The following is a 23034-nucleotide window of genomic DNA, read 5'->3' as shown; positions in this document are numbered from 1 at the left end:
AGGTAAGCAATCATTGCATGTTGTGCAAACTGCTGTATTTCTGCATTGGTAAAGACAATCCGTAGAAGCTAGTTATTCGCACATCGGATTAACGCACACTTCTGTTAACTTCACGGAATCCCCAAATCCCCAAACAGTGCGGCCCAGCTAGATAACTTCTCGTTATTGCACCAGCCTGATAATTGCACGAAATTTACTGGCAACTAGGCCTTGCAATTAAGCGGCTTCTACTGTATTGTTGTACCTGTTGTTCTCGGGTCTTTTTATTGTCCGTGATGTTGTACAGCACAATGAAAACGGTGTTCTCTGCATCCATGAACATGCTGTGGGTTACCGCGTACTCCGCCTGCCCAGCAAAATCCCACACGCTGACCTCTCCCACCCCCGGAACATGGAACGTTCCAATATCCACCCCTGGGGTGGGGTTATAAGGTGCCTCCACTGACCTTCGGGAGAGTCTTTGGATCAGTGCAGACAACAGGCCCTGGTGTGTAAAACGAAGGTATTCATTACTAGCATATGTATTCTGGGACATAGGAACGAATCCAGACTACAACCTGATGGTAGCAATCTGCCGGAGAAGACTACGGTACTTGAGCCACATTCTCCGCATGGACCCTTCCAGAGTGGTCAGGTGTACACTGAAGGCCTACGTGTGCGGAGGGGAAAATCCACATGAAGGATCCCTGTTGAGGGATTGTGAACACCCTTTAAACACACAAGCTAGCAATAGGCATATATTTCTCATAATCCCCAGCAGATCCTACGGTAGCATAAGATAGTATCAAAAGCTGGCCTAGGAGTGAAGCTGGCCTAGGAGTGTGCTGTTATCCTAAGGCCAGCTTCACTCCGCACCAGATAGAGGCACCAAATGATTGTACCCTCTGGAAAAGTGTTGTGGGCTATTTAGTGATTTACCTTCCAGTGCCATTTTTTCTTGAATGTGTAGGCAATGTTACATTACAACAGCCTAAGGTTACATCCATAGTCTTTTGAGATGTGGACAAGACGGACATGGTATGTAGTTGTTGATAACGTAACATCGCCTCAGGGGAGTGAAGCCAGCCTTGCAATAAGGGCACATTCATAGACCAGCTTCACTACCTCTGGCAGCTTTTGATATTATCTTATGCTTGATTTCTCCTTGAAGTAGGATTAAATTAGCCTGGGTACCATCCGGAAAGTCGATTGCTCCGGCATTCATTTTGGGAGGCCTGTTGTCATCGAACAAGCGCTCTAGAACCCATTCCTACGTTCGCTCATGAACCGAAGTTACCACCAAACGGTCTCCAGACGGATAGCAGAAGCGAACATAGGAGCGAACTACTGTCCGGATGGTACCCAGGCTAGGATTAAATAGGATCATGGTAAAGTACATGTCACATGCCTTTGTGAGACTTTGTTTCAGAGTGGACTTCCCAGTTGTCTCATTCCCTCCAATGAACACCTTAAACCTGTTGACCTTCACCCCGCCTGACTGCTGCATCAACTCGTGGTAGGACTTCTCTTGTTTCACCTGTTTGTCCAGGTTCTGAGATAACAGAAATAATCTTAAATAGCATATCCCACAAAGCAACAGAGTAGCTGGTAGTAAATACATGCAACATCCTGTGCACACTAACCCATAATACTATTATCTTCCTGCCAGTAATCAGAGTGCACCAGATAGAGGCATCAAATCATTGTACCAATGGATAAGTGTTTCGGGCTACTAAGTGGTTTACCTTCCAGTGCCGTTGAATCTCCGGATCCCTTACATAATCCAAGGGAGTCTTCCCCTCCTGTAAAGTTAACATGAAAGATGCATTTGATATCTTGCTGTTACAAACCAATCTCTCATAGTCTATCCAGACTGAAGCAGGCAACAAATCAGCTTGCCAACTAATGAATTTAAGTACTAAGCAAATATTACAGCAATGTATCTTGTGAAAAATGTGTGATTGGGTGGAGTAATCTGCAACGCATTGGGTTCACAACTTTCATCACTTCAGTCAGGTGAAAATAAGTACCTATTTTTTGCTAGGGCCGTCCTTCTGATAGGACGTTAAATGGAGGTACCATTTATGAGGAGAGACACACCCCACATGCATGCACGTTTAAGAGCCCACCACACCTTTCAAAAAAAGTATAAGGAGCATGCCCCGGTGTGCAATGTTGCAAACCATTCTGTTTGGAGTTGGTGATTCACCCGGATGGAGGCCTGGCAAACATCCCTCTCGTATCAGCCTTACGGTAATTTACACCATGTATCAACGGATAACGTAACTTCACCAACACTGCAACTTTGCATTTGATAACATGTATTCACGTGTTAGTTTGAAAAAAATATATATCACCTTATCTGTGGCTGTGACATCGGCTCCAGCACGAATCAGAACTTCACAAGTCCCGGTGTGGAGCCAAGCTTTAGCAGCAGCTTTATGCAGGGGAGTCGACTGGTTCTGTAAGGGAGGACAGATATAGATATGGTCAGTAGCTGTTAATAACATAACAATGACAACGCTCAACTTAATAATGTATTCACATTTTACTGAGTTACTGAGTTTAGCTAGATTATCCATGTTGTTTTTTAGTGAGTGTGATTGTTACATGATGCAGTGTTCTTGTGTAGGCCTCAATATAACATTACAGCAGACAAATATTACGTCCATAGAGTCTTGTGAGGTTTACCTGAAACAAGTAACTAATACCTTATTCTTCACCATAACATCAGTCCCAGAACGAACCAGAAGCTCAGATGTAGTGATCTTATGTATGCTTCAATGTACATGTAACATTACAACATAACCTGACTACTAGCAGGAATAAATAGCTGGAGCTAATAAATGAGTCTATGAGACTCAGTCTTTTCCTTACTGGTTTTCAAAATGTCAAAGCAAAATCCTTTCAATTTAAGTATTTTATTTTCAAATTGAAATTTCTTCCTCACTGTTGAACTAGCTTTGATGTTTGTTTGTCTAGGAATATGGCTTACACATTTATATTTGTACTGTCCACTTGGCAGCCAAAGAAACCAGAGTATAGACTAGGGTACTGTATTAAGGCACTGTGACTTCTGACACTGTGAATTGCACCTGTCAGAATCTCAAAATCCCTGTCCAGCTGGATAACTTTGCATTGTTGCTCCACCTGGATAATTGCATAGTATTACGCAGCAGTGGCAAGTGGGGTGTGCAATTAAACGACTTCTACTGTACTATCTGAGTTTTTACAATTCGTAGTTAAAACTTGTTAAACTGGGTAACAAAATGTGACACAGATAGATAATGAGTTTGAACATGATTGTTACATACAAAATGGTGCTATGTAAAACATAGAGATGTAGATTTTGATTGTTATGATGGAATGTTTTTGTGCAGTCTTAGATTTAAAGTTCTGTGACAGAAGAAGATTACATACATTTGAGATCGTGTTAAGTCTATTTCAAACAAGTTTGTTTCACCTCATTCTGGACCATAACGTCAGCCCCCAAACTTATCAGAAGCTCACAAGTCCCGGTGTCGCCCCTAGCAGCCGCCCGGTGCAGGAGTGTGTTCTGGTCCTGTACAGGGAGAATGGACAGTGTTTAGTTTTCTTTATTAAGCAAAGTATTAAATGAACAGAATGATGATAAATCAAATTATGTGAGTTAGTTAATAATAACATACAATTTATGTTAGCGCCGCCATTGAACAAAAACAGACTTTAAACTAACAAACATGCTTCTTACACTTTTCTAACATGTCAGTAGTTGCCTATAGTACAACATAACATCATCAACGCCCAATTTTAATTTCCTGATCCAAATGTTCCTTTAAAGCAAATGTATATCACCCTATCTATGGCTGTGTTAACGTCTGCACCAGAGCAAATCAGCAGCTCACAAGTCCCGTCGTGGCCCCCAGCAGCAGCTTTATGCAGGGGAGTGGACTGGTCCTGTACAGGGAGGACAGACATTGTATGTAGTAATGTTAATGGTATAACATCGCCAACGATCAACTTAATAACATGTATTCACAATTTTTAGTTGAGAAGTTTAGATTAACCTTGTTGTTTTTAGTGCGTGTGATTAAATTCAGGGCAGAATATTTGTATAACTATTGATTTTCAAACTTGAATATAGCTGACATGGAACCCGGGAGTTACACACACCCGCTCACTCACTCACTCACTTACTCACTCATTCTTTACTCACTCACTTTCACTCTCACTCAGTCAATCCCTTTCACACTCAGTTATCAAACTTTCACTCTCACTCACTCAGTAGCAGCCGCCCAATGCAGGGATGTATCCTGGTGCTGTACAGGGATGGACATTCATATTTTATGTATCCATGTTGTTTTTGAGTGTCACTGAGTGTGATTGTTACATGATGCAATGTTCTTGTGTAGGCTTCAATGTAACATTACAGCAGACAAATATCACGTCCATAGAGTCTTGTGAGGTCTACTTTAAACAAGAAACTAATATACCCTATTCTTCACCATAACGTCAGTCCCAGAACGAATGAGAAGCTCACAAGTGCCGGTGTGGCCGCCAGCAGCAGCCTTGTGTAAGGGTGTGTTCTGATCCTGTACAGGGAAGACGGGAAGAGTAAGTAGCTGTATATAGTTCAAAGCAACATTGCCAATGCCCAAGTTTGCATCCATGCATTCACATTAAACTGTCAGAAAACCAGGGCAACAGCAATAAGGATTTTAGTTCTTTTCACATATAAGTGACCTATTCTACAGTTTGAAAAATCCTAGTCCAGTCTACTAGGAGGAACAATAGCTGGAGCTGATAAATGAGTCTATGAGTCTTTTCCTTATTGGTTTTCAAAATGTCAAAGCAAAATCCTTTCAATTTAAGTATTTTATTTGCAAATTGAAATTTCTTCCTCACAGTTGAACTCGCTTTGATGTTTGTCTAAAAATATGCCTTAAACATTCATATTTGTGGTGTCCACTTGGCAGCCAAAGAAACCAGTACAGACTCACAGGGGTACTGGATTATGGCACACTTCTGTTAATTGTACAGAATCTCAAAATCCCTGATAGGTGCCCTCCAGCTGGATAACTTGCATTGTTGCTCCACCCGGATAATTGCATGAAATACGCTGGCAAATGGGGTGTGCAATTAAACGGCTTCTACTGTACTATCAGGATTTTTAAAATTTGTAGTTAAACTGGGCAACAAAATGTGACACAGATAGGTAATGAGTTTGAACATTTTTATCATAATTGTAACAGTAAAGAAAGGTACTATTATGTAAAATATAGAGATTATGTCGGTTTTGATTGTTACATGATGCTATGTTCTTGTGCAGTCTTAGATTTAAAGTTAGTACAGAAGAAAATCATATAAATTTGAGGTCTTGTTAAGTCTTTTTGAAAAAAGTTTGTTTTACCTTATTCTGGACCATAACATCAGCTCCCAAACTGATCAGAAGCTCACAGGTCCTGGTGTCACCCCTACCAGCTGCTCGATGCAGGAGTGTGTCCTGGTCCTGTACAGGGAGGATGGACAGCGTTAGTAGTTAGGTGTGTAATGGTACAACATAACATAACCAACGCCCAATTCATTTATTCACATATTCATTTTAAGCAAAAATTAATGTACATCACCCTGTTTATAGTGAACTTAAAGTCTGCTCCAGCACGAATCAGAAGCTCACAAGTCCGGTCGTGGCCTCCAGCAGCAGCTTTATGCACGGGAGTGGACTGGTCCTGTACAGGGAGGATGGAAATGGTAATAAGACTTAGTATAGTCATGTTAATAACATAACGTTGCCAATGCCCAACTTGATAACATGTATTCAGAGTTTATTGAGTTAATGAGTTTAGATTATCCCTGTTGTTTTTGAGCCAGTGTTATTGTTACAATGATGTGGTGTTCTTTGTAAAGGTTCAGGTTGAAACAAAATATAAATCACCTTATCTTTAGTCGTAACATCGGCTCCAGCACGAATAAGAACTTCACAAGTCCCGGTGTGGCCCCCAGCAGCTGCTTTATGCAGGAGAGTGGACTGGTCCTGTACAGGGAGGATGGAAATGGTAATAAGTATAGTCATGTTAATAACATAACATTGCCAATGCCCAACTTGAAATATAACATGTATTCAGAATTCATTGAGTTAATGAGTTTAGATTATCCATGTTGTTTTTGAATCAGTGTTATTGTTACATGATGCGGTGTTCTTGTGTAGAGTCTTCAATGTAACATTACAGAAGACGACAATTACATCGATATATGAATCTAAAAAAATATAAGGTCCATTTAGAAATAAGTTAAACTATGCTTTATTCCATCCTTCGTCATAACATCAGCTGCAGAACAAATCAGCAGCTCAGTGTGCCCTCCAGCAGCAGCCAAATGCAGGGTGAGGACTGGTACTATTCATAGAAAAAATATATGATAAAGGTTAGTTGAAACAAGTATACATGTATATCACCTTATCTTTTGTCGTAACGTCAGCCCCAGAGCGAATCAGAAGCTCACAAGTCCCGGTGTGGCCTCTAGCAGCAGCGTTATGTAGGGGTGTGTACTGGAACTGTATAGGGAGGATGGACATGGTAAGTAGTCACTTTAATGTCATAACATTGCCAATGCCCAACTTGATAACATGTATTCAGAGTTTATTGAATTAATGAGTTTATACTATCCCAGGCCTGTTGTTTTTGAGTCAGTGTTATTGTTACAATTTGGCAGTGTTCTTTGTAAAGGTTCAGGTTGAAACAAATATAAATCACCTTATCTTTAGTCGTAACATCGGCTCCAGCACGAATAAGAACTTCACAAGTCCCGGTGTGGCCCCCAGCAGCAGCTTTATGCAGGAGAGTGGACTGGTCCTGTACAGGGAGGATGGAAATGGTAATAAGTATAGTCATGTTAATAACATAACATTGCCAATGCCCAACTTGAAATATAACATGTATTCAGAATTCATTGAGTTAATGAGTTTAGATTATCCCTGTTGTTTTTGAGTCAGTGTTATTGTTACATGATGCGGTGTTCTTGTGTAGACTTCAATGTAACATTACAGAAGACGACAATTACATCGATATATGAATCTAAAAAAATATAAGGTCCATTTAGAAATAAGTTAAACTATGCTTTATTCCATCCTTCGTCATAACATCAGCTGCAGAACAAATCAGCAGCTCAGTGTGCCCTCCAGCAGCAGCCAGATGCAGGGTGAGGACTGGTACTATTCATCGAAAAAACATACCTTTGCCAAATAAACCAGGTTTGCTATGTAGAATGTCTGTAGACAAATGCGTTACTCATTTCATTTTCTTTATAATTATATGCTTGGAGTTGGTTTATAAAATTTCGGCATTGATTATGCAAATTAGATCCCAAGTTACAATTAATTGATATCAAATTGTATCAAGCATTACTTAAGCTATCAGCATACCAGAAATGATGATGATCCTTTGATCCATTCTTGACTTATTCTCTTTCAAAGTCTTTAAATACACCTCTTACTCTCTTCCCTCTTTCTCAGTTACATATGTGACAACTTTGATGAAAGTACTATAGTGGAATGCAGTGGATTTATGAACTTTTCCTAATCAATTATGCAAATTAGCTGTTGATTTGCATAATAAGTATCACATTATATAAGTCTTCACTTAGGCTATCTACATGCCAAAAATCATGACGATCCGTCAACACGTTCATATTTTCTCATTAATTATGCAAATGAGATCATCTTTTGCATGATAAATATGTATTGACATTTCTCTCTTTCTTAGCTACATATGTGACAAGTTTTAAAGTCCTATCATGAAATGTAGTGAATTTATAAAATATCCTCATTAATTATGCAAATTAGCTGTTGATTTGCATAATTGGTATCTCATTATGTAGGTCTTCACTTACGCTACCTACATACAAACATGATGATTCGTCAACACATTCATATTTTCTAATTAATTATGCAAATGGGGCCATCATTTGCATAATTGATATCTGTCGACATTTCTCTCCTTCCCAGCTACATATGTGACAAGTTTGAAAGTCCTATCATGGAATGCAGTGGATTTATAAATTTTCCTCATTAATTATGCAAATTATCTGTTGATTTGCATAATTAGTATACCATTATGTAAGTCATCACTCATTCTATCTACATACCAAAAATCATGACGATCCGTCAACACGTTGTAGAGTTATTCTCGTCCAAATTTTGAAAGGAAACCGGCGCCTGCAGTTCCAAAAAAGCCGCTAGGGGGCCCAAACTCACAGCACTTACTCTCTGCCCCAAGGGCTATCTACCACTCAAAAATCATGATCACAGCATGTCTAGAACAGGAGATATCAAAAATTGAGGTTCTGCTGCAGTACCTTAGCAAGCCGCTAGGGGGCCCATTATCGAACTTGACCTTCGTTTTTCCGACCCCTACCCACCTACCAAATATTATCGGGATCCATCCAAGACTTCTTGAGTTATGCTGTTAACACACACACAGACAGACAGACTCACAAGCCCAAAACATAACCTTAGCCATTCTGGCAAAGGTAAATATATGATAAGGGTTAGTTGTGTGAGATCGTGTGAGATCGTCTGGCGCAGCGGCGGGATTTGTGCCTCGTGACCGAGAGGTGGCGAGTTCGAATCCCGCTGCGTGTCACCGATCTTGTGCCCTTGGGAAAGGCACTTTACACGGATTTCCTCACTATACTCAGGTGAAAAATGAGTACCTAGCTTCGGCTAGGGCCGTCCCTCGGATAGGACGTTAAATGGAGGTCCCGTGTATGGGGAGAGTCACACCCCATGCACGTTAAAGAACCCCCACACGTGCGATGGTGCGGTGTGAGATGGAACAAACCCTTCTGTCTGGAGTTGGTGATTCACTTCAAATCACCCGGTTGGAGGCCTGGCGAACCTCCATACCGTATCAGCCAGCGAAAGGGTATATCACCCCGTAAGGGGCGGTGTAACCCCGCCGCGTGTAGACATGTGCGAACATGTGCACATGTGTGTATGGCGGCTTTGAAAAGGTGTTATTAACACCTGTTTCGCCCTACCCTCCAAATGGAGAATCCAAATGGAGAATCCTAATAAGTTGAAACAAATATATATCACCTTATCTTTTGTTGTAACGTCAGCCCCAGAGCGAATCAGAAGCTCACAAGTCCCGGTGTGGCCTCTAGCAGCAGCATTATGTAGGGGTGTGTACTGGAACTGTATAGGGAGGATGGACATGGTAAGTAGTCACTTTAATGTCATAACATTGCCAATGCCCAACTTGATAACATGTATTCAGAGTTTATTGAATTAATGAGTTTAGATTATCCCTGTTGTTTTTGAGTCAGTGTTATTGTTACAATTTGGCAGTGTTCTTTGTAAAGGTTCGTTGAAACAAATACAAATCACCTTATCTTCAGTCGTAACGTCGGCTCCAGAAAAAATGAGAAGTTCACAAGTCCTGGTGTGGCCCCCAGCAGCAGCTTTATGCAGGGGAGTGGACTGGTCCTGTACAGGGAGGACAGACATGGTAAGTATAGTCATGTTCATTACTTTGCCAATGCCCAACTTGTATCAGAGTTTATTGAGTTAATGAGTTTAGATTATCCCTGTTGTTTTTGAGTCAGTGTTATTGTTACATGATGCATTCTTCTTGTGTAAACTTCAATGTAACATTACAGAAGACAACAATTACATCGACATATGAATCTAATAAGGTCCATTTAAAAATAACTTAAACTATGTTTTATTTCATCCGGTGTCATAACATCAGCTACAGGTCAAATTGGCAGCTCAGTGTGCCCTCCAGCAGCAGCTAGATGCAAGGGTGAGGACTGTTACCATTCATAGAATAAAAATATATGATAAAGGTTAGTTGAAACAAGTATAAATCACCTCATCTTTGGTCGTAACGTCAGCCCCCGAGCAAATCAGAAGCACACAGGTCCCGGTGTGGCCCCCAGCAGCAGCGTTATGTAGGGGTGTTGACTGGACCTGTACAGAGAAAAGTGATAAAGGTGGTCTGTGTAACACGAAATGTCTCTCCCTGTTCAGGCTCATTCATGAAGAGGTCGACCTGGTGGTAATGGTGTTTGTATTGTTGCATTTTGTCAAAAATGTGTCATCACTGTAAAGAGAGGAAAAGATATATGTCACACGGTAAAGAATTTGTTTATTTGTTTATTCAAACGATCTGCATTAGTCAGTACAATGTAAATACAAAAGACTGGTGCCGTTTAGTTAAAAATTTGAGTGAGTCCAATTTATGTGTTGGATATTACAGTTTAACTAGCTCAATAATGACTTCTACCAACACAGATGAACTTTCAAGTTAAGAAAATTCAATGTATCGGTAGTCTTCCTGGAGTCATAAGACAAACACGTTACATAAAACGTTACACAGCACATTGAGACTATTTACACATTTACCAATTGTTTCCAAAATGTAACACATAACCTTGGAGTGGCCTTTGGGTCACACCTTCAGGTCTTGTTACTTGGTAACCATTATGTAAAAAAAGAAACTTCAGAATCTGTAATGGTTTTAGTGGTAACTAGAAAGGCCGACATTTGCTTAAGAGCAAATACAGCATATTTCAGCCATACCCCTTCCCACGCAACATTGGACTGTTCCAAATCACCCCTGCGCAAAAATGGAACACCCTCTTAACAGTACATTATCCCCCAAAGTGGACTGGTATTGTGAATTGATTCCAGGTAAAAACAGAGCTTGCTTCTATTTTTCAGAAAATGACAATAATCACACCTTCCATTCAGAAAATTTTCATCATGACTGAAAATTGTTGAATGACTTCTGTCATTAACAATTTTCAGTACGATAACTAGGTGTAAGTTTAAAAAAGTATAAGCTCCTTGTGATGTGGGTACATTTATTATTGCAGTGAACTTTTTTTATTCAAGTAGGGCATACGATTTAATAATTATCAAGCAGGTGCAGGTACTGTAGGAGCGTTTGTTTTCTTCAAGCTGTAAAACTGTTAAACTGTTTTACTTTGTATGCAATCAGCCATCGAGCCTATTCTTATTTTAGTTTAACAACTTCCTGCCAGACCCGGAAGATACGATTGAACCTTGTTCGAGGATTTATTTTCGTCTGTCTGGTCAGTCTGTTCATACCCTGGCGCTGAGAGTGTTTTATTGGGCTGAAACTCTGGCAGTTTAAAGTTACTTACAATTTAAATGTTCAAAGTTTATGTCAAACAACAACAGCACTAGGAAATGTGGCCACTATAGACAGGTGGTCACTATAGAGAAAATGCTGATCTTTTGACTAGGAGCCATACGTTACACATGATTTCAGTACACTGATCATTAATCATATAAACATTGCACAGGTAAGCCAATTGTTTAGATGTATAATTAAGTTCAAATAATTCTGAAGAGAAATATTGATGAGAAAATAATCATTCTCGCCACTGTCTAACTTATAATTACGTATCAAAACTAAACGCAGATTTTCTAACTAACGCACCTTTCGCCGACTTCATCAAAGGACCGCCGGCTATCAATCAAACACGGCTGTTGATTAGACTTAGAGTTTCAAACAGTCATGTGCTGTGTGCCAGTTGACAGCGAACTTCATGCTACGTGATGTTTTACATTACTTGGACCTTCTTTCCTACAGCGGTGCTTCTACAAAATATTTAGACTGTAACACTGAGTCCCACGTGTTTTATAGAATAGAATTTGACGCAGAACAGCATTTTTTGCTGGGTATTTTTCTTGAAACATGTCCGTGGGAATATCAGCGAGGCGGCGACGTAGGGATATCAGACCGTCAACAAAAGTCGCACGGCGGCTAACGGCAACGAAATTTGACGCAGAACAGCATTTTTTGCTGGGTATTTTTCTTGAAACATGTCCGTGGGAATATCAGCGAGGCGGCGACGTAGGGATATCAGACCGTCAACAAAAGTCGCACGGCGGCTAACGGCAACGAAATATTTTAAAGTCAAACTGCTGAAGAGAAGTAAGTGACTGCTACGATTATCGTAGATATGGCCCTAAAAAAACTGATAAAAGAAGCCTTCTCAATAGTCTAAAATGCAAGAGCTTCCGGGGGGGCTTCGCCCACCTGGGTCCCCCCCCCCCCCACAGTGGCCCTGCCCCTGGACCCCGCCAGGGACATTCGGCGGCCCCCGGACCCCTGTCCGACGCTTTGAAAAAATCCTGGCGAGAAGTCTGTACGGCCTGAGTCTTCAAGTTAACGTATTGTGTGGTCCCGCTTATGAATATTAATTAGCCTTCGCTTTCCTCTTCGCTGATTGGCTGAACCATTAATTGAATTAACTCTTCCTGTCGGCTAGACGCAGGTGCAGATGTCGGCTCTGTGGGGTGAACGTCCGAAAGGTCATGGCATGGAGAACGAAAGAAAACCAATTTCCCCCAAAAAAGTGCTGTAATTAAGCCTTTTACAGTACTTTATGCCAAAAATTTCACTTGGATCATTTTACCAACTATCTTATGCCTATCTATACCAAATGTTACTCATACCAGGGTACAGGGGTGCAAAATATACCGTTATAAGACCGTCAACAACAGTCGCACGGAGCTAACAGCGCAGCGAAAATACCATCGCTAGCGTTTCAACTTCGGATAACAAGTTATAAGTACTGTTGAACTCAGTAACGTTAAAGTTTGTTTTTAGTTGCCTTTGACGGTTTGACCTGAAATAGTGTTACGCTAAACTCCTGAAGAGAAGTTAAGTGACTGCTGCGATTATCATAGATATGCCCCTAAGAACTGATACAATATAAAGCCTTCTGAATAGTCTAAAATGCGAGAGCCTTAGGCGGGCTTCGCTCCCCCTGGCGGGAACACTGCTATATGCGGGATCATGAGGCCCCCGCTTATGAATATTAATTAGCCTTTGGCCTCCTCTTCGCTGATTGGCTAGGTCTTTGATTCAATTAACTCTCCGGCTGACGCGCACAGGTGTGGCTCTGTGCGGGGTCACGGAAGGTCACGTCAGGAGGCCAAAAGAAAACAAATTTCCCCTCAGAAAAGTGCCGAAATTAATCATTTTAAAGTTGTTTATGTCAAAAATTTTACTTGAATCTTGTTACCAAGTATCTAATGCCTATCTATACCAAATTTCAGGTCATTTAATTGTAATACCAGGGTACAGGTGCCAAAAGTGTCCTTTTTTGGTCAAAAATTGGCCAAAAATCGCAAAAATAAGCATTTTGTTGCACTGTACACCAAAAGTGTTATTGAATTTATATGAAGGGATTATCAAGGCACATCTGTGTCAAATTTCAGCTCATTCGGTTGCAATACCAAGGTACAGGAGCCAAAAGTGTCCTTTTTTGGTCAAAAATTGGTCAAAAAATCGCAAAAATAAGCATTTTGTTGTACTGTACACCAAAAGTGTTATTGAATTTATATGGGGGCATTATCAGGGCACATCTCTGTCAAATTTCAGCTCATTTGGTTGTAATACCAGGGTACAGGGGCCAAAAGTGTCCTTTTTTGGTCAAAAATTGGTCAAAAAATCGCAAAAATAAGCATTTTGTTGTACTGTACACCAAAAGTGTTATCGAATTTATATGGGGGCATTATCAAGGCACATCTCTGTCAAATTTCAGCTCATTTGGTTGTAATACCAGGGTACAGGGGCCAAAATATACAGTTTTGGTCTAAAATTGACCAAAAAATCTCAATAAAATCATTTTTTAGAGGCAGATATGAAAAAACTGAGAAAAAAGCATCAAGGTATTGGCCCATTCTACCCCTGTGCCAAATTTCAGGTCATTCGGTCCAGGAACGGCGGAGATGAATCACTTTGAAGATTTGACAGGAGAAGAAGAAGAAGAAGAAACATTACGAATACAATATATTTCACCATACTATGTATGGCTGAAATATAAAGAAAGGAGAAACATTACGAATACAATATATTTCACCATACTACATTTTGTATGTATGGCTGAAATATAAATATGGAAGACTCATTCATGTAACATATGCTAGACCACACTGACTTGATTTGATGGGTGACTTGGTAAGTGAAAATTAAACAGAGAATTAATTGAGGAAGTTTGTCCAATTGAAACAGATCATTTTACTATAATTCTGTAATGCATTTGTGAACAAAAACAGGGCTCGAAATGCCACCTGCATAAAAAAAATTATGCAGGTTACGCGCAGGTAAAATTGGAGCTGTGCAGGTATTTCTAGTGTCTTCCTGCACCTAACCTGCACTGGTCCATGTACTGGGTTTCATACATAAATGTACTATGATGTAGGTGCATGTGGATTGTTATTAGCTGCATTGAATGTTATCACCTATTAAGTACAAAAGAAAATTAAAATAGCAATTCAAATTGGTTCCTTAAAAATTTTTGTATGATCCATACACCTAAATTTAGAGTGGTGCAAGTAAAATTTGTATGGTGTAGGTAATTTTCAATGTTACCTGCACCAGTGCAGGTATGCAGAAAAAAGTATTTTGAGCCCTGAATCATTATGTGTGTGTTGAGAGGGAGTCCCAGAATGTGCTCAGGCTATGGTACAAGCCTCTGATAGGAAGGAAACTCAGTGACAAAATGCCTTGCTCATCTACACATGCTCCAGAACAATAGCATCAAGGTTATCTCTGAATGAGACTTGTAGTAAGGGATTTAGTAGATACGAAATGTTGTGAGTGTTGTGACAGGGGTACCATGGACACCATTGCCCCAGTACAGGTCAGAAAAATGAGAGCAGGGTTACACTACTTACCCAGTTCCTTGCCTCTAGCTCAGCCCCATTTTTTATCAGAAGCTCTGCTACCTCAGTGTGCCCATACTTGCTGGCCTCATGCAGGGATGTCTGGTCCTCCTAGATAGTGCAACAGTTGGGACAATAACTGGTTACAAAATTACTGTCCAGAGACAAATGATAAAATGCTATGAAAGGGTGCAAACATGTTTAACCTTCCTGGCGTAATCAAATCAATAGACGTATTATCACTTTAAAAGTTTGATAAATCTTAAAGTAGTGTTGAATAACAAACAAGGAGGGCATATCTTGTGGTATCAATACCAACTTTTAAGGTATTTAACTAAGCTAAGTTTATCAATCAATAAATAAGTCCATCATTGTGACAAATATAACCCTGCTGTAAAAGTCATGCCTGAACGCTATCATAAATGTAAAATGTTTTATGTGAATATCAGTGTGGCATTGTGCCATGTCACATTCACTTTCACGTAGGTCTTGAATACCTTACGCCTTGACGGTGGTTTCAAATTAACCATGTGTCAGGCACGGTAAATTTCATCTTTGAGTATGTATGAAATAATTTCTGCTGTATTGAAATTAAATTTCTGCATACATATAGAGAGAGATTCTCTCACGTACTCTAAATCTAAATCTTATGAGTCTGCAGTTCCTGGCTGAATTACACATTTAATTTAATATCATTACACTGCTGAATACAGTTGGCAGTTTGGCTCGAATTACTGTTTTTTTCTGTAACACGGTACATTGAAATAGTTTTTCAGCAGTTTACATATCATCCAACTATCAAGGGTCATTATCGAGAACAGTATGCACCACAATATATTGTGCAGATAAAAAATCCGAAATAACTTGTTGCTGCTATTTTGTTACCATTCCAACAAAATGTTAACAACAACATTAATCATTATTGACATTTCAGAACTTTCACCTTTAGTTTGATCAATAAAATATCAGTTACCCTTACCCATTGCCAGCCTATCTTGACATTAACGTCCACCCCAGCCTCCAGTCCCCTCCTCACAGTCTGCAAGTCACCTTGCTCCACAGCCGTGGAGAACATGCCCAGGTCCATCTCTGTCAGGACAACACAGAATAGACAACATGTCAGATCTAGAGTCACAGGGTGTCTTGTTTGCTTTTTTACTAGACTTATACTTGAAAACTAGAGTTCCACGAACACATACCTTTGCCAAATAAACCAGGTTTGTTATGTAAAATGATGTCTGTAGACAAATGCGTTACTCATTTCATTTTCTTTATAATTATATGCTTGGAGTTGGTTTATAAAATTTTGGCATTGATTATGCAAATTAGATCCCAAGTTACAATTAATTGATATCGAATTGTTTCAAGCATTACATAAGCTATCAGCATACCAAAAATGATAATGATCCTTTGATCCATTCTTGACTTATTCTCTTTCAAAGTCTTTAAATACACTTCTTACTCTCTTCCCTCTTTGTCAGTTACATCATCAGTTACATATGTGACAACTTTGATGAAAGTACTATAATAGAATGCCATGGATTTATGAACTTTTCCTATTATTATGCAAATTAGCTGTTAACTTACATGATAAATATCACATTATATAAGTCTTCACTTAGGCTATCTACATGCCAAAAATCACGACCATCCGACAACACGTTTACATTTTCTCATTAATTATGCAAATGAGATCATTTGCATGATAAATATCATGTATTGACATTTCTCTCTTTCTCAGCTACATATGTAACAAGTTTTAAAGTCCTATGATGGAATGTAGTGAATTTATAGAATATTCTCATTAATTATGCAAATTAGCTGTTGATATGCATAATTGGTATCTCATTATGTAGGTCCTCACTTACGCTACCTACATACCAAAAAACATGATGATCCGTCAACATGTTCATATTTTCTCATTAATTATGCAAATGAGGCCATCACTTGCATAATTGATATCTATCGACATTTCTCTCCTTTCCAGCTACATACGTGACAAGTTTGAAAGTCCTATCATGGAATGCAGTGGATTTATAAATTTTCCTCATTAATTATGCAAATTAGCTATTGATTTGCATAATTAGTACACCACTATGTAAATCATCACTCATTCTATCTACATACCAAAAATCATGACGATCCGTCAACACGTTGTAGAGTTATTCTCATCAAGTTTGAAAGGAAATCGGCGCCTGCAGTTCCAAAAAAGCCACTAGGGGGCCCAAACTCACAGCACTTACTCTCTGCCTCAATGGCTATCTACCACTGAAAAATCATGACCCCAGCATGTCCAGAACAGGAGATATAAAAAATTGAGGTTCTGCTGCAGTACCTTAGCAAGCCGCTAGGGGGCCCATTATCGAACTTGACCTTCGTTTTTCCGACCCCTACCCACCTACCAAATATAATTGGGATCCATCTAAGACTTCTTGAGTTATGCTGTTAACAGACAGACAGACACACACACAGACTCACAAGCCCAAAACATAACCTTTAATAGCCATTCTGGCAAAGGTAAACATAACCTTGCTAAAAATGCTATTGACAATGTTGTTAGTAACAGTTACTGATGCCACTGTCTAATTGTGTAACTTGAGGAAATGAGATGATCATTTAAATGCTGTTCAAAGTTTAACAGTCAATGCACTAGACAATACTCCAGTAGCCAGTAGTTTGATCTGGTACATGATGGGGTTGACATGCAAATACAACATGATGACTCGGGTAATTAGGACTGCAGAATATTCAGTAGAGTGTGGGATGGAGGAGAAAAATTGGCTTGGGGGGAAGCAAAGGGATAACCATTTAGCCAGCTGGGGCCCTACTTCAGGATCTTCAACCATTTCTTCATATATATATCATCATCATCATCGCGAGCTGCTTGCCCGGACCAAGTCCACCCTCTCCTTCCAGACATCTCTGTCCCCCATAGCGTTCCTTAGGTCCTTGACCTGTAACCCCACATCGCGGGCAAGTTGGTCTATGTAGGTCAGTCGAGGTCGCCCTGCATGTGTAAACCCGTGTGCTGGCTTCCACAGGATGAGTTCACTTGTCTAGCAAGCTCTGCTTTGTTTCTAAAACAATGGCCGGCAAATCTGATCCTACGCTCCCTAATGGTGGTTGATATGGCAGGAATATTGCCATTCAACTGTTCCTTGGTAGGATGTTGTTTCCAAGACTTGTTGAGCATGGCCCTCAGCATACGTGTGTAAGTACCATCTAGCTTGCTTTCTAGTTTCCTAGTTAGTGTCCAAGCTGGTGAGCCATACAATAGTATAGATTCAACTATCGCTCTGAAGAAATCCCTTTTCAGGTTGTCTGGTAGTGAAGACTTCCATATAGGACATATAGGACTCATATATATATATATTGTGTTAAAAATAGTATACGTAGGTTCAAGAAAATTTTGAAATGTTGACCCTATGAAATGCCACTTTCTACTTTGGACAAATATTGCTGGTAGGCAAATGGCTTCTCTAAAAATGGCTATCCCCCAGCTCAAAATGTTTTTCAATGGCCCTTTCCCCCAGTGCACCAGCCCTCCTCCTGGTAAAAAGCGTACAGCCCCTAACACCATACCTGGACTTTTGTCAATTATTTTGCTGGCAGGCTAAGTTAATCTAAGGATAAAAAAATTTTGCAATGACCCTCCCCCCAGGCATTGAAAAATTTTAATGAACCTGACCACCCCCACCCCCACCCCCCACCCCCCCAGAGCACCAGCCCTCTGTGTACCCTAAAACACACCCAGTAACTTTCTAGCAAGGACCAATCATATTGCTACGGTGTGAATAGCCCGAACGAGTGGCGGGCCATTTTCACCCTGTCTATCATGTAAATGTCATAAACTTACAAGTTACACACAGCAGACACTGTGTTGGAGTTTTATGTACAAACAGTTGATCTATATGAATTCCTTGTTCTATTTATGCGGTTTAAAAAGTTGACTTTGATGACCAAAAGGTGAAGAGACTAGAGAGATCTTACGACTTCAGATTTTGAAATGATGGACCTGCAACAATTTTTGTCTCGTATTATCATGCGCTCCGTCACTTCAGTTGTATTAGCACACCAATACACATAGTAATGTATCGTGGCGTAGTGGATTAACGAATAGACTTTTTAACTTATGGTCTCGGGTTCCAGTCTAAGTTGGTGTACTTTCTTTTTTTCGATAATATTTCACTATTCATCACTTATACGTCGTACATATTGAAATGTTGCTTTGATTCATAATGTTTTGCTTCCTGTGTACATTTCATAATAACCTTCTTGATACTATTTATTTGCGCTATTACAGTGTGTATTCATTGAAATATATTGAAGTGATACTGGTAGTTTATTGGTGAAACATTACAGATCCGGCGGTGTGATTTACAAACATGTATTCGCAATTCGTGTGTATAAAGGAAACGAATGGGCACAATATACAGTCTTCATACATACCTACTACGTTAGTTGCATTTCGAAAATTGAACGTAAAGGAATCATGGTACGTATTTCTAACTTAAGAATACGGCTTTACTGCATCATGAAATATTACATTCGACTCCAAATAACTAAGCAAACTATTAAAAGGAAGCTCGACGATAAATCGTTAATCAACAGACAATAGGTGTGGACTATTCATCCCTGTCCCCCGCGTGCCACTAGATCAGTACGTGGTAATTGGGTACTTTGCATGTGAACGAATCGACTTAAAGGCGTGTCCTCGCCAGAAATCTACTGGTTGTGTTTCAGTAACGAGCCCAGCCCTCCCCCACCAAATATCAAACAATCCCTAAGACCATACCTGGACTTTAGTCTCAGTCTACTAGACAACTATTACTTGGATCCCTGATGATGTTAAGGTGTCCGTCATATTGCTTCAAAAGACAGGAAAATCCAAAAATCCAACATGGCTGACTGACTGCCACATCAGCAAGCAAACAGGTACAAATGCAGACTGGAACTTTGACCCTTTATCACAAGATGTAAGATTACAGTCCACTGCTTCAACTCAGGGGTGATTATTTGTATAACTATTGATCTTCAAAACGGTTTTGGATATCGCTGACGTGACATGAAGCCCGGGAGTTAACAACTGATAAACTTCTGACTTAATATTGCTAAAATAACACACGCATTCACACACACACACACTTTCACTGTCACTGACTCAACTTTCACTCACTCAACTTTCACTCTCAGTCTCACTGCTTCCCATGCATCACATGAACCCACTGTTGCCTAAATTTGAGTCATTTGACTCACTTTTTACAGCCTTTTGAGAGTCACTTGTGCTCTGGCTCATGACACTCAGTCAGGGTTTTTGATAGTTTTTTGGTTTTTTTCACAGCATAGGTTTGAGGTATACAAGGCCCGTTCTTTACAAGCAGGAGATCTAACTTGTACTGATAGGTGCATGGGGAGGCATGATCCGTCAAAAAAATTTCGAATTCCCCTCTGTTACAGCCTGAACTATTCCAACACCAAATATTGATTCTTTGATTGAAAACGCTCACAGGATTCATCCAAGAAAGAAACACTTAGGTCACCATGCTGGCTGGAAGTAATCATAGGAGGCTTCTAGTTCTACTTCATAAAACTTGCAAATAAGCTAGGTAGGAAACTAACGTCTTGGAGTACATGGTAAAAATTGCATGAAGTAGTCACTATACACAATGTAACATACTTTGGGTTTGGGACCGCATCTGTAAATGTATATTACTTACACCTACCCATAGAGCTGCATTACAAATTGTGAACCAGTCAGTATGACAGACAGTCACCAGAATGTCGGTGTGAATAAAGCTGTAATGGATGTAAGAAGTCTCCTTATTCAATAAGATGTATCTATAACTAGTTGAATTTCAAAGCACAATTGTTGGTGCATCTAATTATAAGACTGACCACTTACCATTGCATACAGCCGGCATATAAAGCTCTTAGAGTCACGCTTTTTAAGTTGGATCCCATCCGTCAAGAATCCATTCCGGAGGACACACCAGGTTCCCATCATTGTCGATCTCGATGATATTGAAGTATTCAAGGAAACCTTTGATGTTGCCACAGAATGGTACTAGTAGGTTAGAGGAGAGGTGACAGGTGATGCCACACTCCCCGTGGAGCCCGTGTTCCTCTGCACTGCTGAAGTCCTGGTCATCTGTACTGGGAACTGTGTCCGCCATGTTGGGTTGTGTGCTGTTATGAAATCATTCAGAACATCAATCCTGAATTCATCATGAAGCATTTGATTATAGGGTGAATGCCCCTGTGTAAACACAACTGGTAATTGTATAATTGATATTTATGTCATACCTGGGCTGCTAATCTAACATTCATTAAGGGTGTTCCGAACTTGGTGACAACTTTACACAGGATTCCATACAATATATGAAACACACTCCGAGTGCTCGCGGCACTGTTGAAAATTTGCAAACCGGATTCAGACATTGGAATCACTATTTTTAGTTCTAGGCCATTTCGCATTGAGAAGTGTGTTTTCTCATTGGGTATGACATAAATTTATAACAATTTCAACACTATGTATTCTGCATCACCCTCGGTCCCAGCCCTCCTGCAGGTTGGATCGCCCTCCTGCTTCCTACCCGTGGTGGGGTTGGTAACTAAAATGGGAGTTGTAATCTACATAATCCAACTGACAGAGACCACCTGTATGATCATCGAGACAACAACTGTTTACAAGTCAGGACCTTCACCTTTGACTTTGACCTGTGCATGTGCACTTGGACCCATCAATGGGCTTATATAACTTATACTAAGCCCTTTCACAGAGATCAGAATGCATGTGCGCTTAAAATACAGGGTGCATGTGCACCTTGGTGCACCTAAAATTGGAGCTGTGCACCCAAGTTTTTTCTCTGTCCTATCAAAATCTGCAAGCAATTTAATAACGTTATAAGGTCTCATAACACAGTATTTATCCGCGACCCCCGTCCCCAAAAGTAGTTCGGGTTAAAATAGTGCATCGCGGTACTTGCAAAGGCCGTATTTATTCTTCCGTGCACGACAGCGAGGTGGAATCTATGGTGAATAGTAGAGGAATACATCGGTGTTCATACTGTATAAGTTGGATTACGTCGATTTTTCGGCCGGCGGGAATTTGCGCCTTGATATGTTACCGGCACTTCCTGTTCGCCGCCTGCAGTCCCATGACCTCCGCTGGGGGTCAAATCAAAGTGTCTGTTATAGAAAAACGAGCCGGCAAATCTATGCTCATCTTCAGATATTTTGTAGCTTGTACCCTCAACTTTAACATACTAAATTCTTGTGAATTGTATCTGCACCCTACTATAGGTTTTGAGTCGTCGAACCACCTCACTTTGGGGTCCTTAACCATGTAAATCCCCATACCGGAAAAACTGTGTTCTGAGACCATAATCCTAAATCCGCATCGACTCTAGCTCTAGAGTGAGTTCTAAAATTCAATCACTAGTTTTGTTACACTAGATTTAACTGCAAACAAATATAGAAGTAGATCAGCGACAGTATTGACTCATCTTGGCGACATTCATCCATTTAGAACTTGTAAATTAAGTGGAAAATTCTGAAAACTTAACTTTGCCCCCCACCCACCGACCCACGTGTAAACTCATACGTAAAACCAAGGAGGATAAAAGTTTTTTAACCTCCTTGGTAAAACTAAGATATATTCTCCATACACTGTCATCCCAGTTTCATATCTGTAGGAAGCCTCAACATTTCCTTATCCCATCGGAAATTAACGTCAACTTCAAACAGAACGGAATAATCAACTTCCACATACCTGAAGTTTGTAAAGTTTCTGTCTGGAATGAACTCTGACCTTTCGGAATATGCCACTCAGGATGAGGGGGTAGATCACACCAGTGTGTGTTGAGAGCTCTTAGAAGCACTGCCGTCTAGCGATTACGATAGGTACTGGCATGGCACTGAGCTATAGTATGAGTTTTGGCTTCCCATAGACTTCTATGTCATAATACGTGTGTTACATGGTCGCATTCATAATGAAGGTAACTTTACATGAAATGTTAGCAGATTTTTCATTCTATGTTGGGCACATTTAATCTATATATTATATTAAATGGGGAAAAAATGCCAATGACCAGAATCCAGAAAATAGTTGTGGAGGGGATCTGAGACGAGTTTCATCTGCGGCCAGTTCTTTCAGCTGCGAAAGACGATTATTTGGGGGTGGGGGTTGAAGCCAATAGTGCACCACATAGCCTCAAACTCAAAACGGAGCTCCACGTCAAAGAATCGCGGCGTCAGTTGCAATATGCTTAACTGCATTTAATAGTTCACATGTTTGCTTACCTGTCAAAAACTAGTCACTGATTGATGAAAAATTCTATTACTATTACTATTAACTGTTTACATACGTG

General features: G+C 40.1%; 1 protein-coding gene and 1 long non-coding RNA gene across 2 annotated transcripts in view; both read right to left on the bottom strand.

Moving 5' to 3' along the window:
- Nucleotides 1-2561, bottom strand: part of LOC118416324 (death-associated protein kinase 1-like) — a 5109-nt gene extending 2548 nt beyond the window's left edge. The window contains exons 1-5 of the mRNA XM_035821414.1: nucleotides 2532-2561; nucleotides 2337-2441; nucleotides 1725-1781; nucleotides 1388-1531; nucleotides 245-484 (exon numbers count right to left, since the gene is read on the bottom strand). Coding sequence (XP_035677307.1) covers nucleotides 245-484; nucleotides 1388-1531; nucleotides 1725-1781; nucleotides 2337-2441; nucleotides 2532-2561 — 576 coding nt within the window. The remainder of the gene's footprint in view (nucleotides 1-244; nucleotides 485-1387; nucleotides 1532-1724; nucleotides 1782-2336; nucleotides 2442-2531) is intronic.
- A 2812-nt stretch (nucleotides 2562-5373) lies between these two features.
- Nucleotides 5374-5988, bottom strand: LOC118416603. The gene is made up of 3 exons (XR_004831231.1): nucleotides 5894-5988; nucleotides 5586-5687; nucleotides 5374-5467 (listed from the first exon to the last, which is right to left on the bottom strand). It is a non-coding gene; the product is annotated as an uncharacterized LOC118416603 (long non-coding RNA).
- Between the last annotated feature and the right edge of the window lie 17046 nt (nucleotides 5989-23034).

Source organism: Branchiostoma floridae, chromosome 5, assembly GCF_000003815.2.
Source record: "Branchiostoma floridae strain S238N-H82 chromosome 5, Bfl_VNyyK, whole genome shotgun sequence".
NCBI classification, from domain to species: domain Eukaryota; kingdom Metazoa; phylum Chordata; class Leptocardii; order Amphioxiformes; family Branchiostomatidae; genus Branchiostoma; species Branchiostoma floridae.
This window is presented reverse-complemented; position numbering and strand designations above follow the sequence as displayed.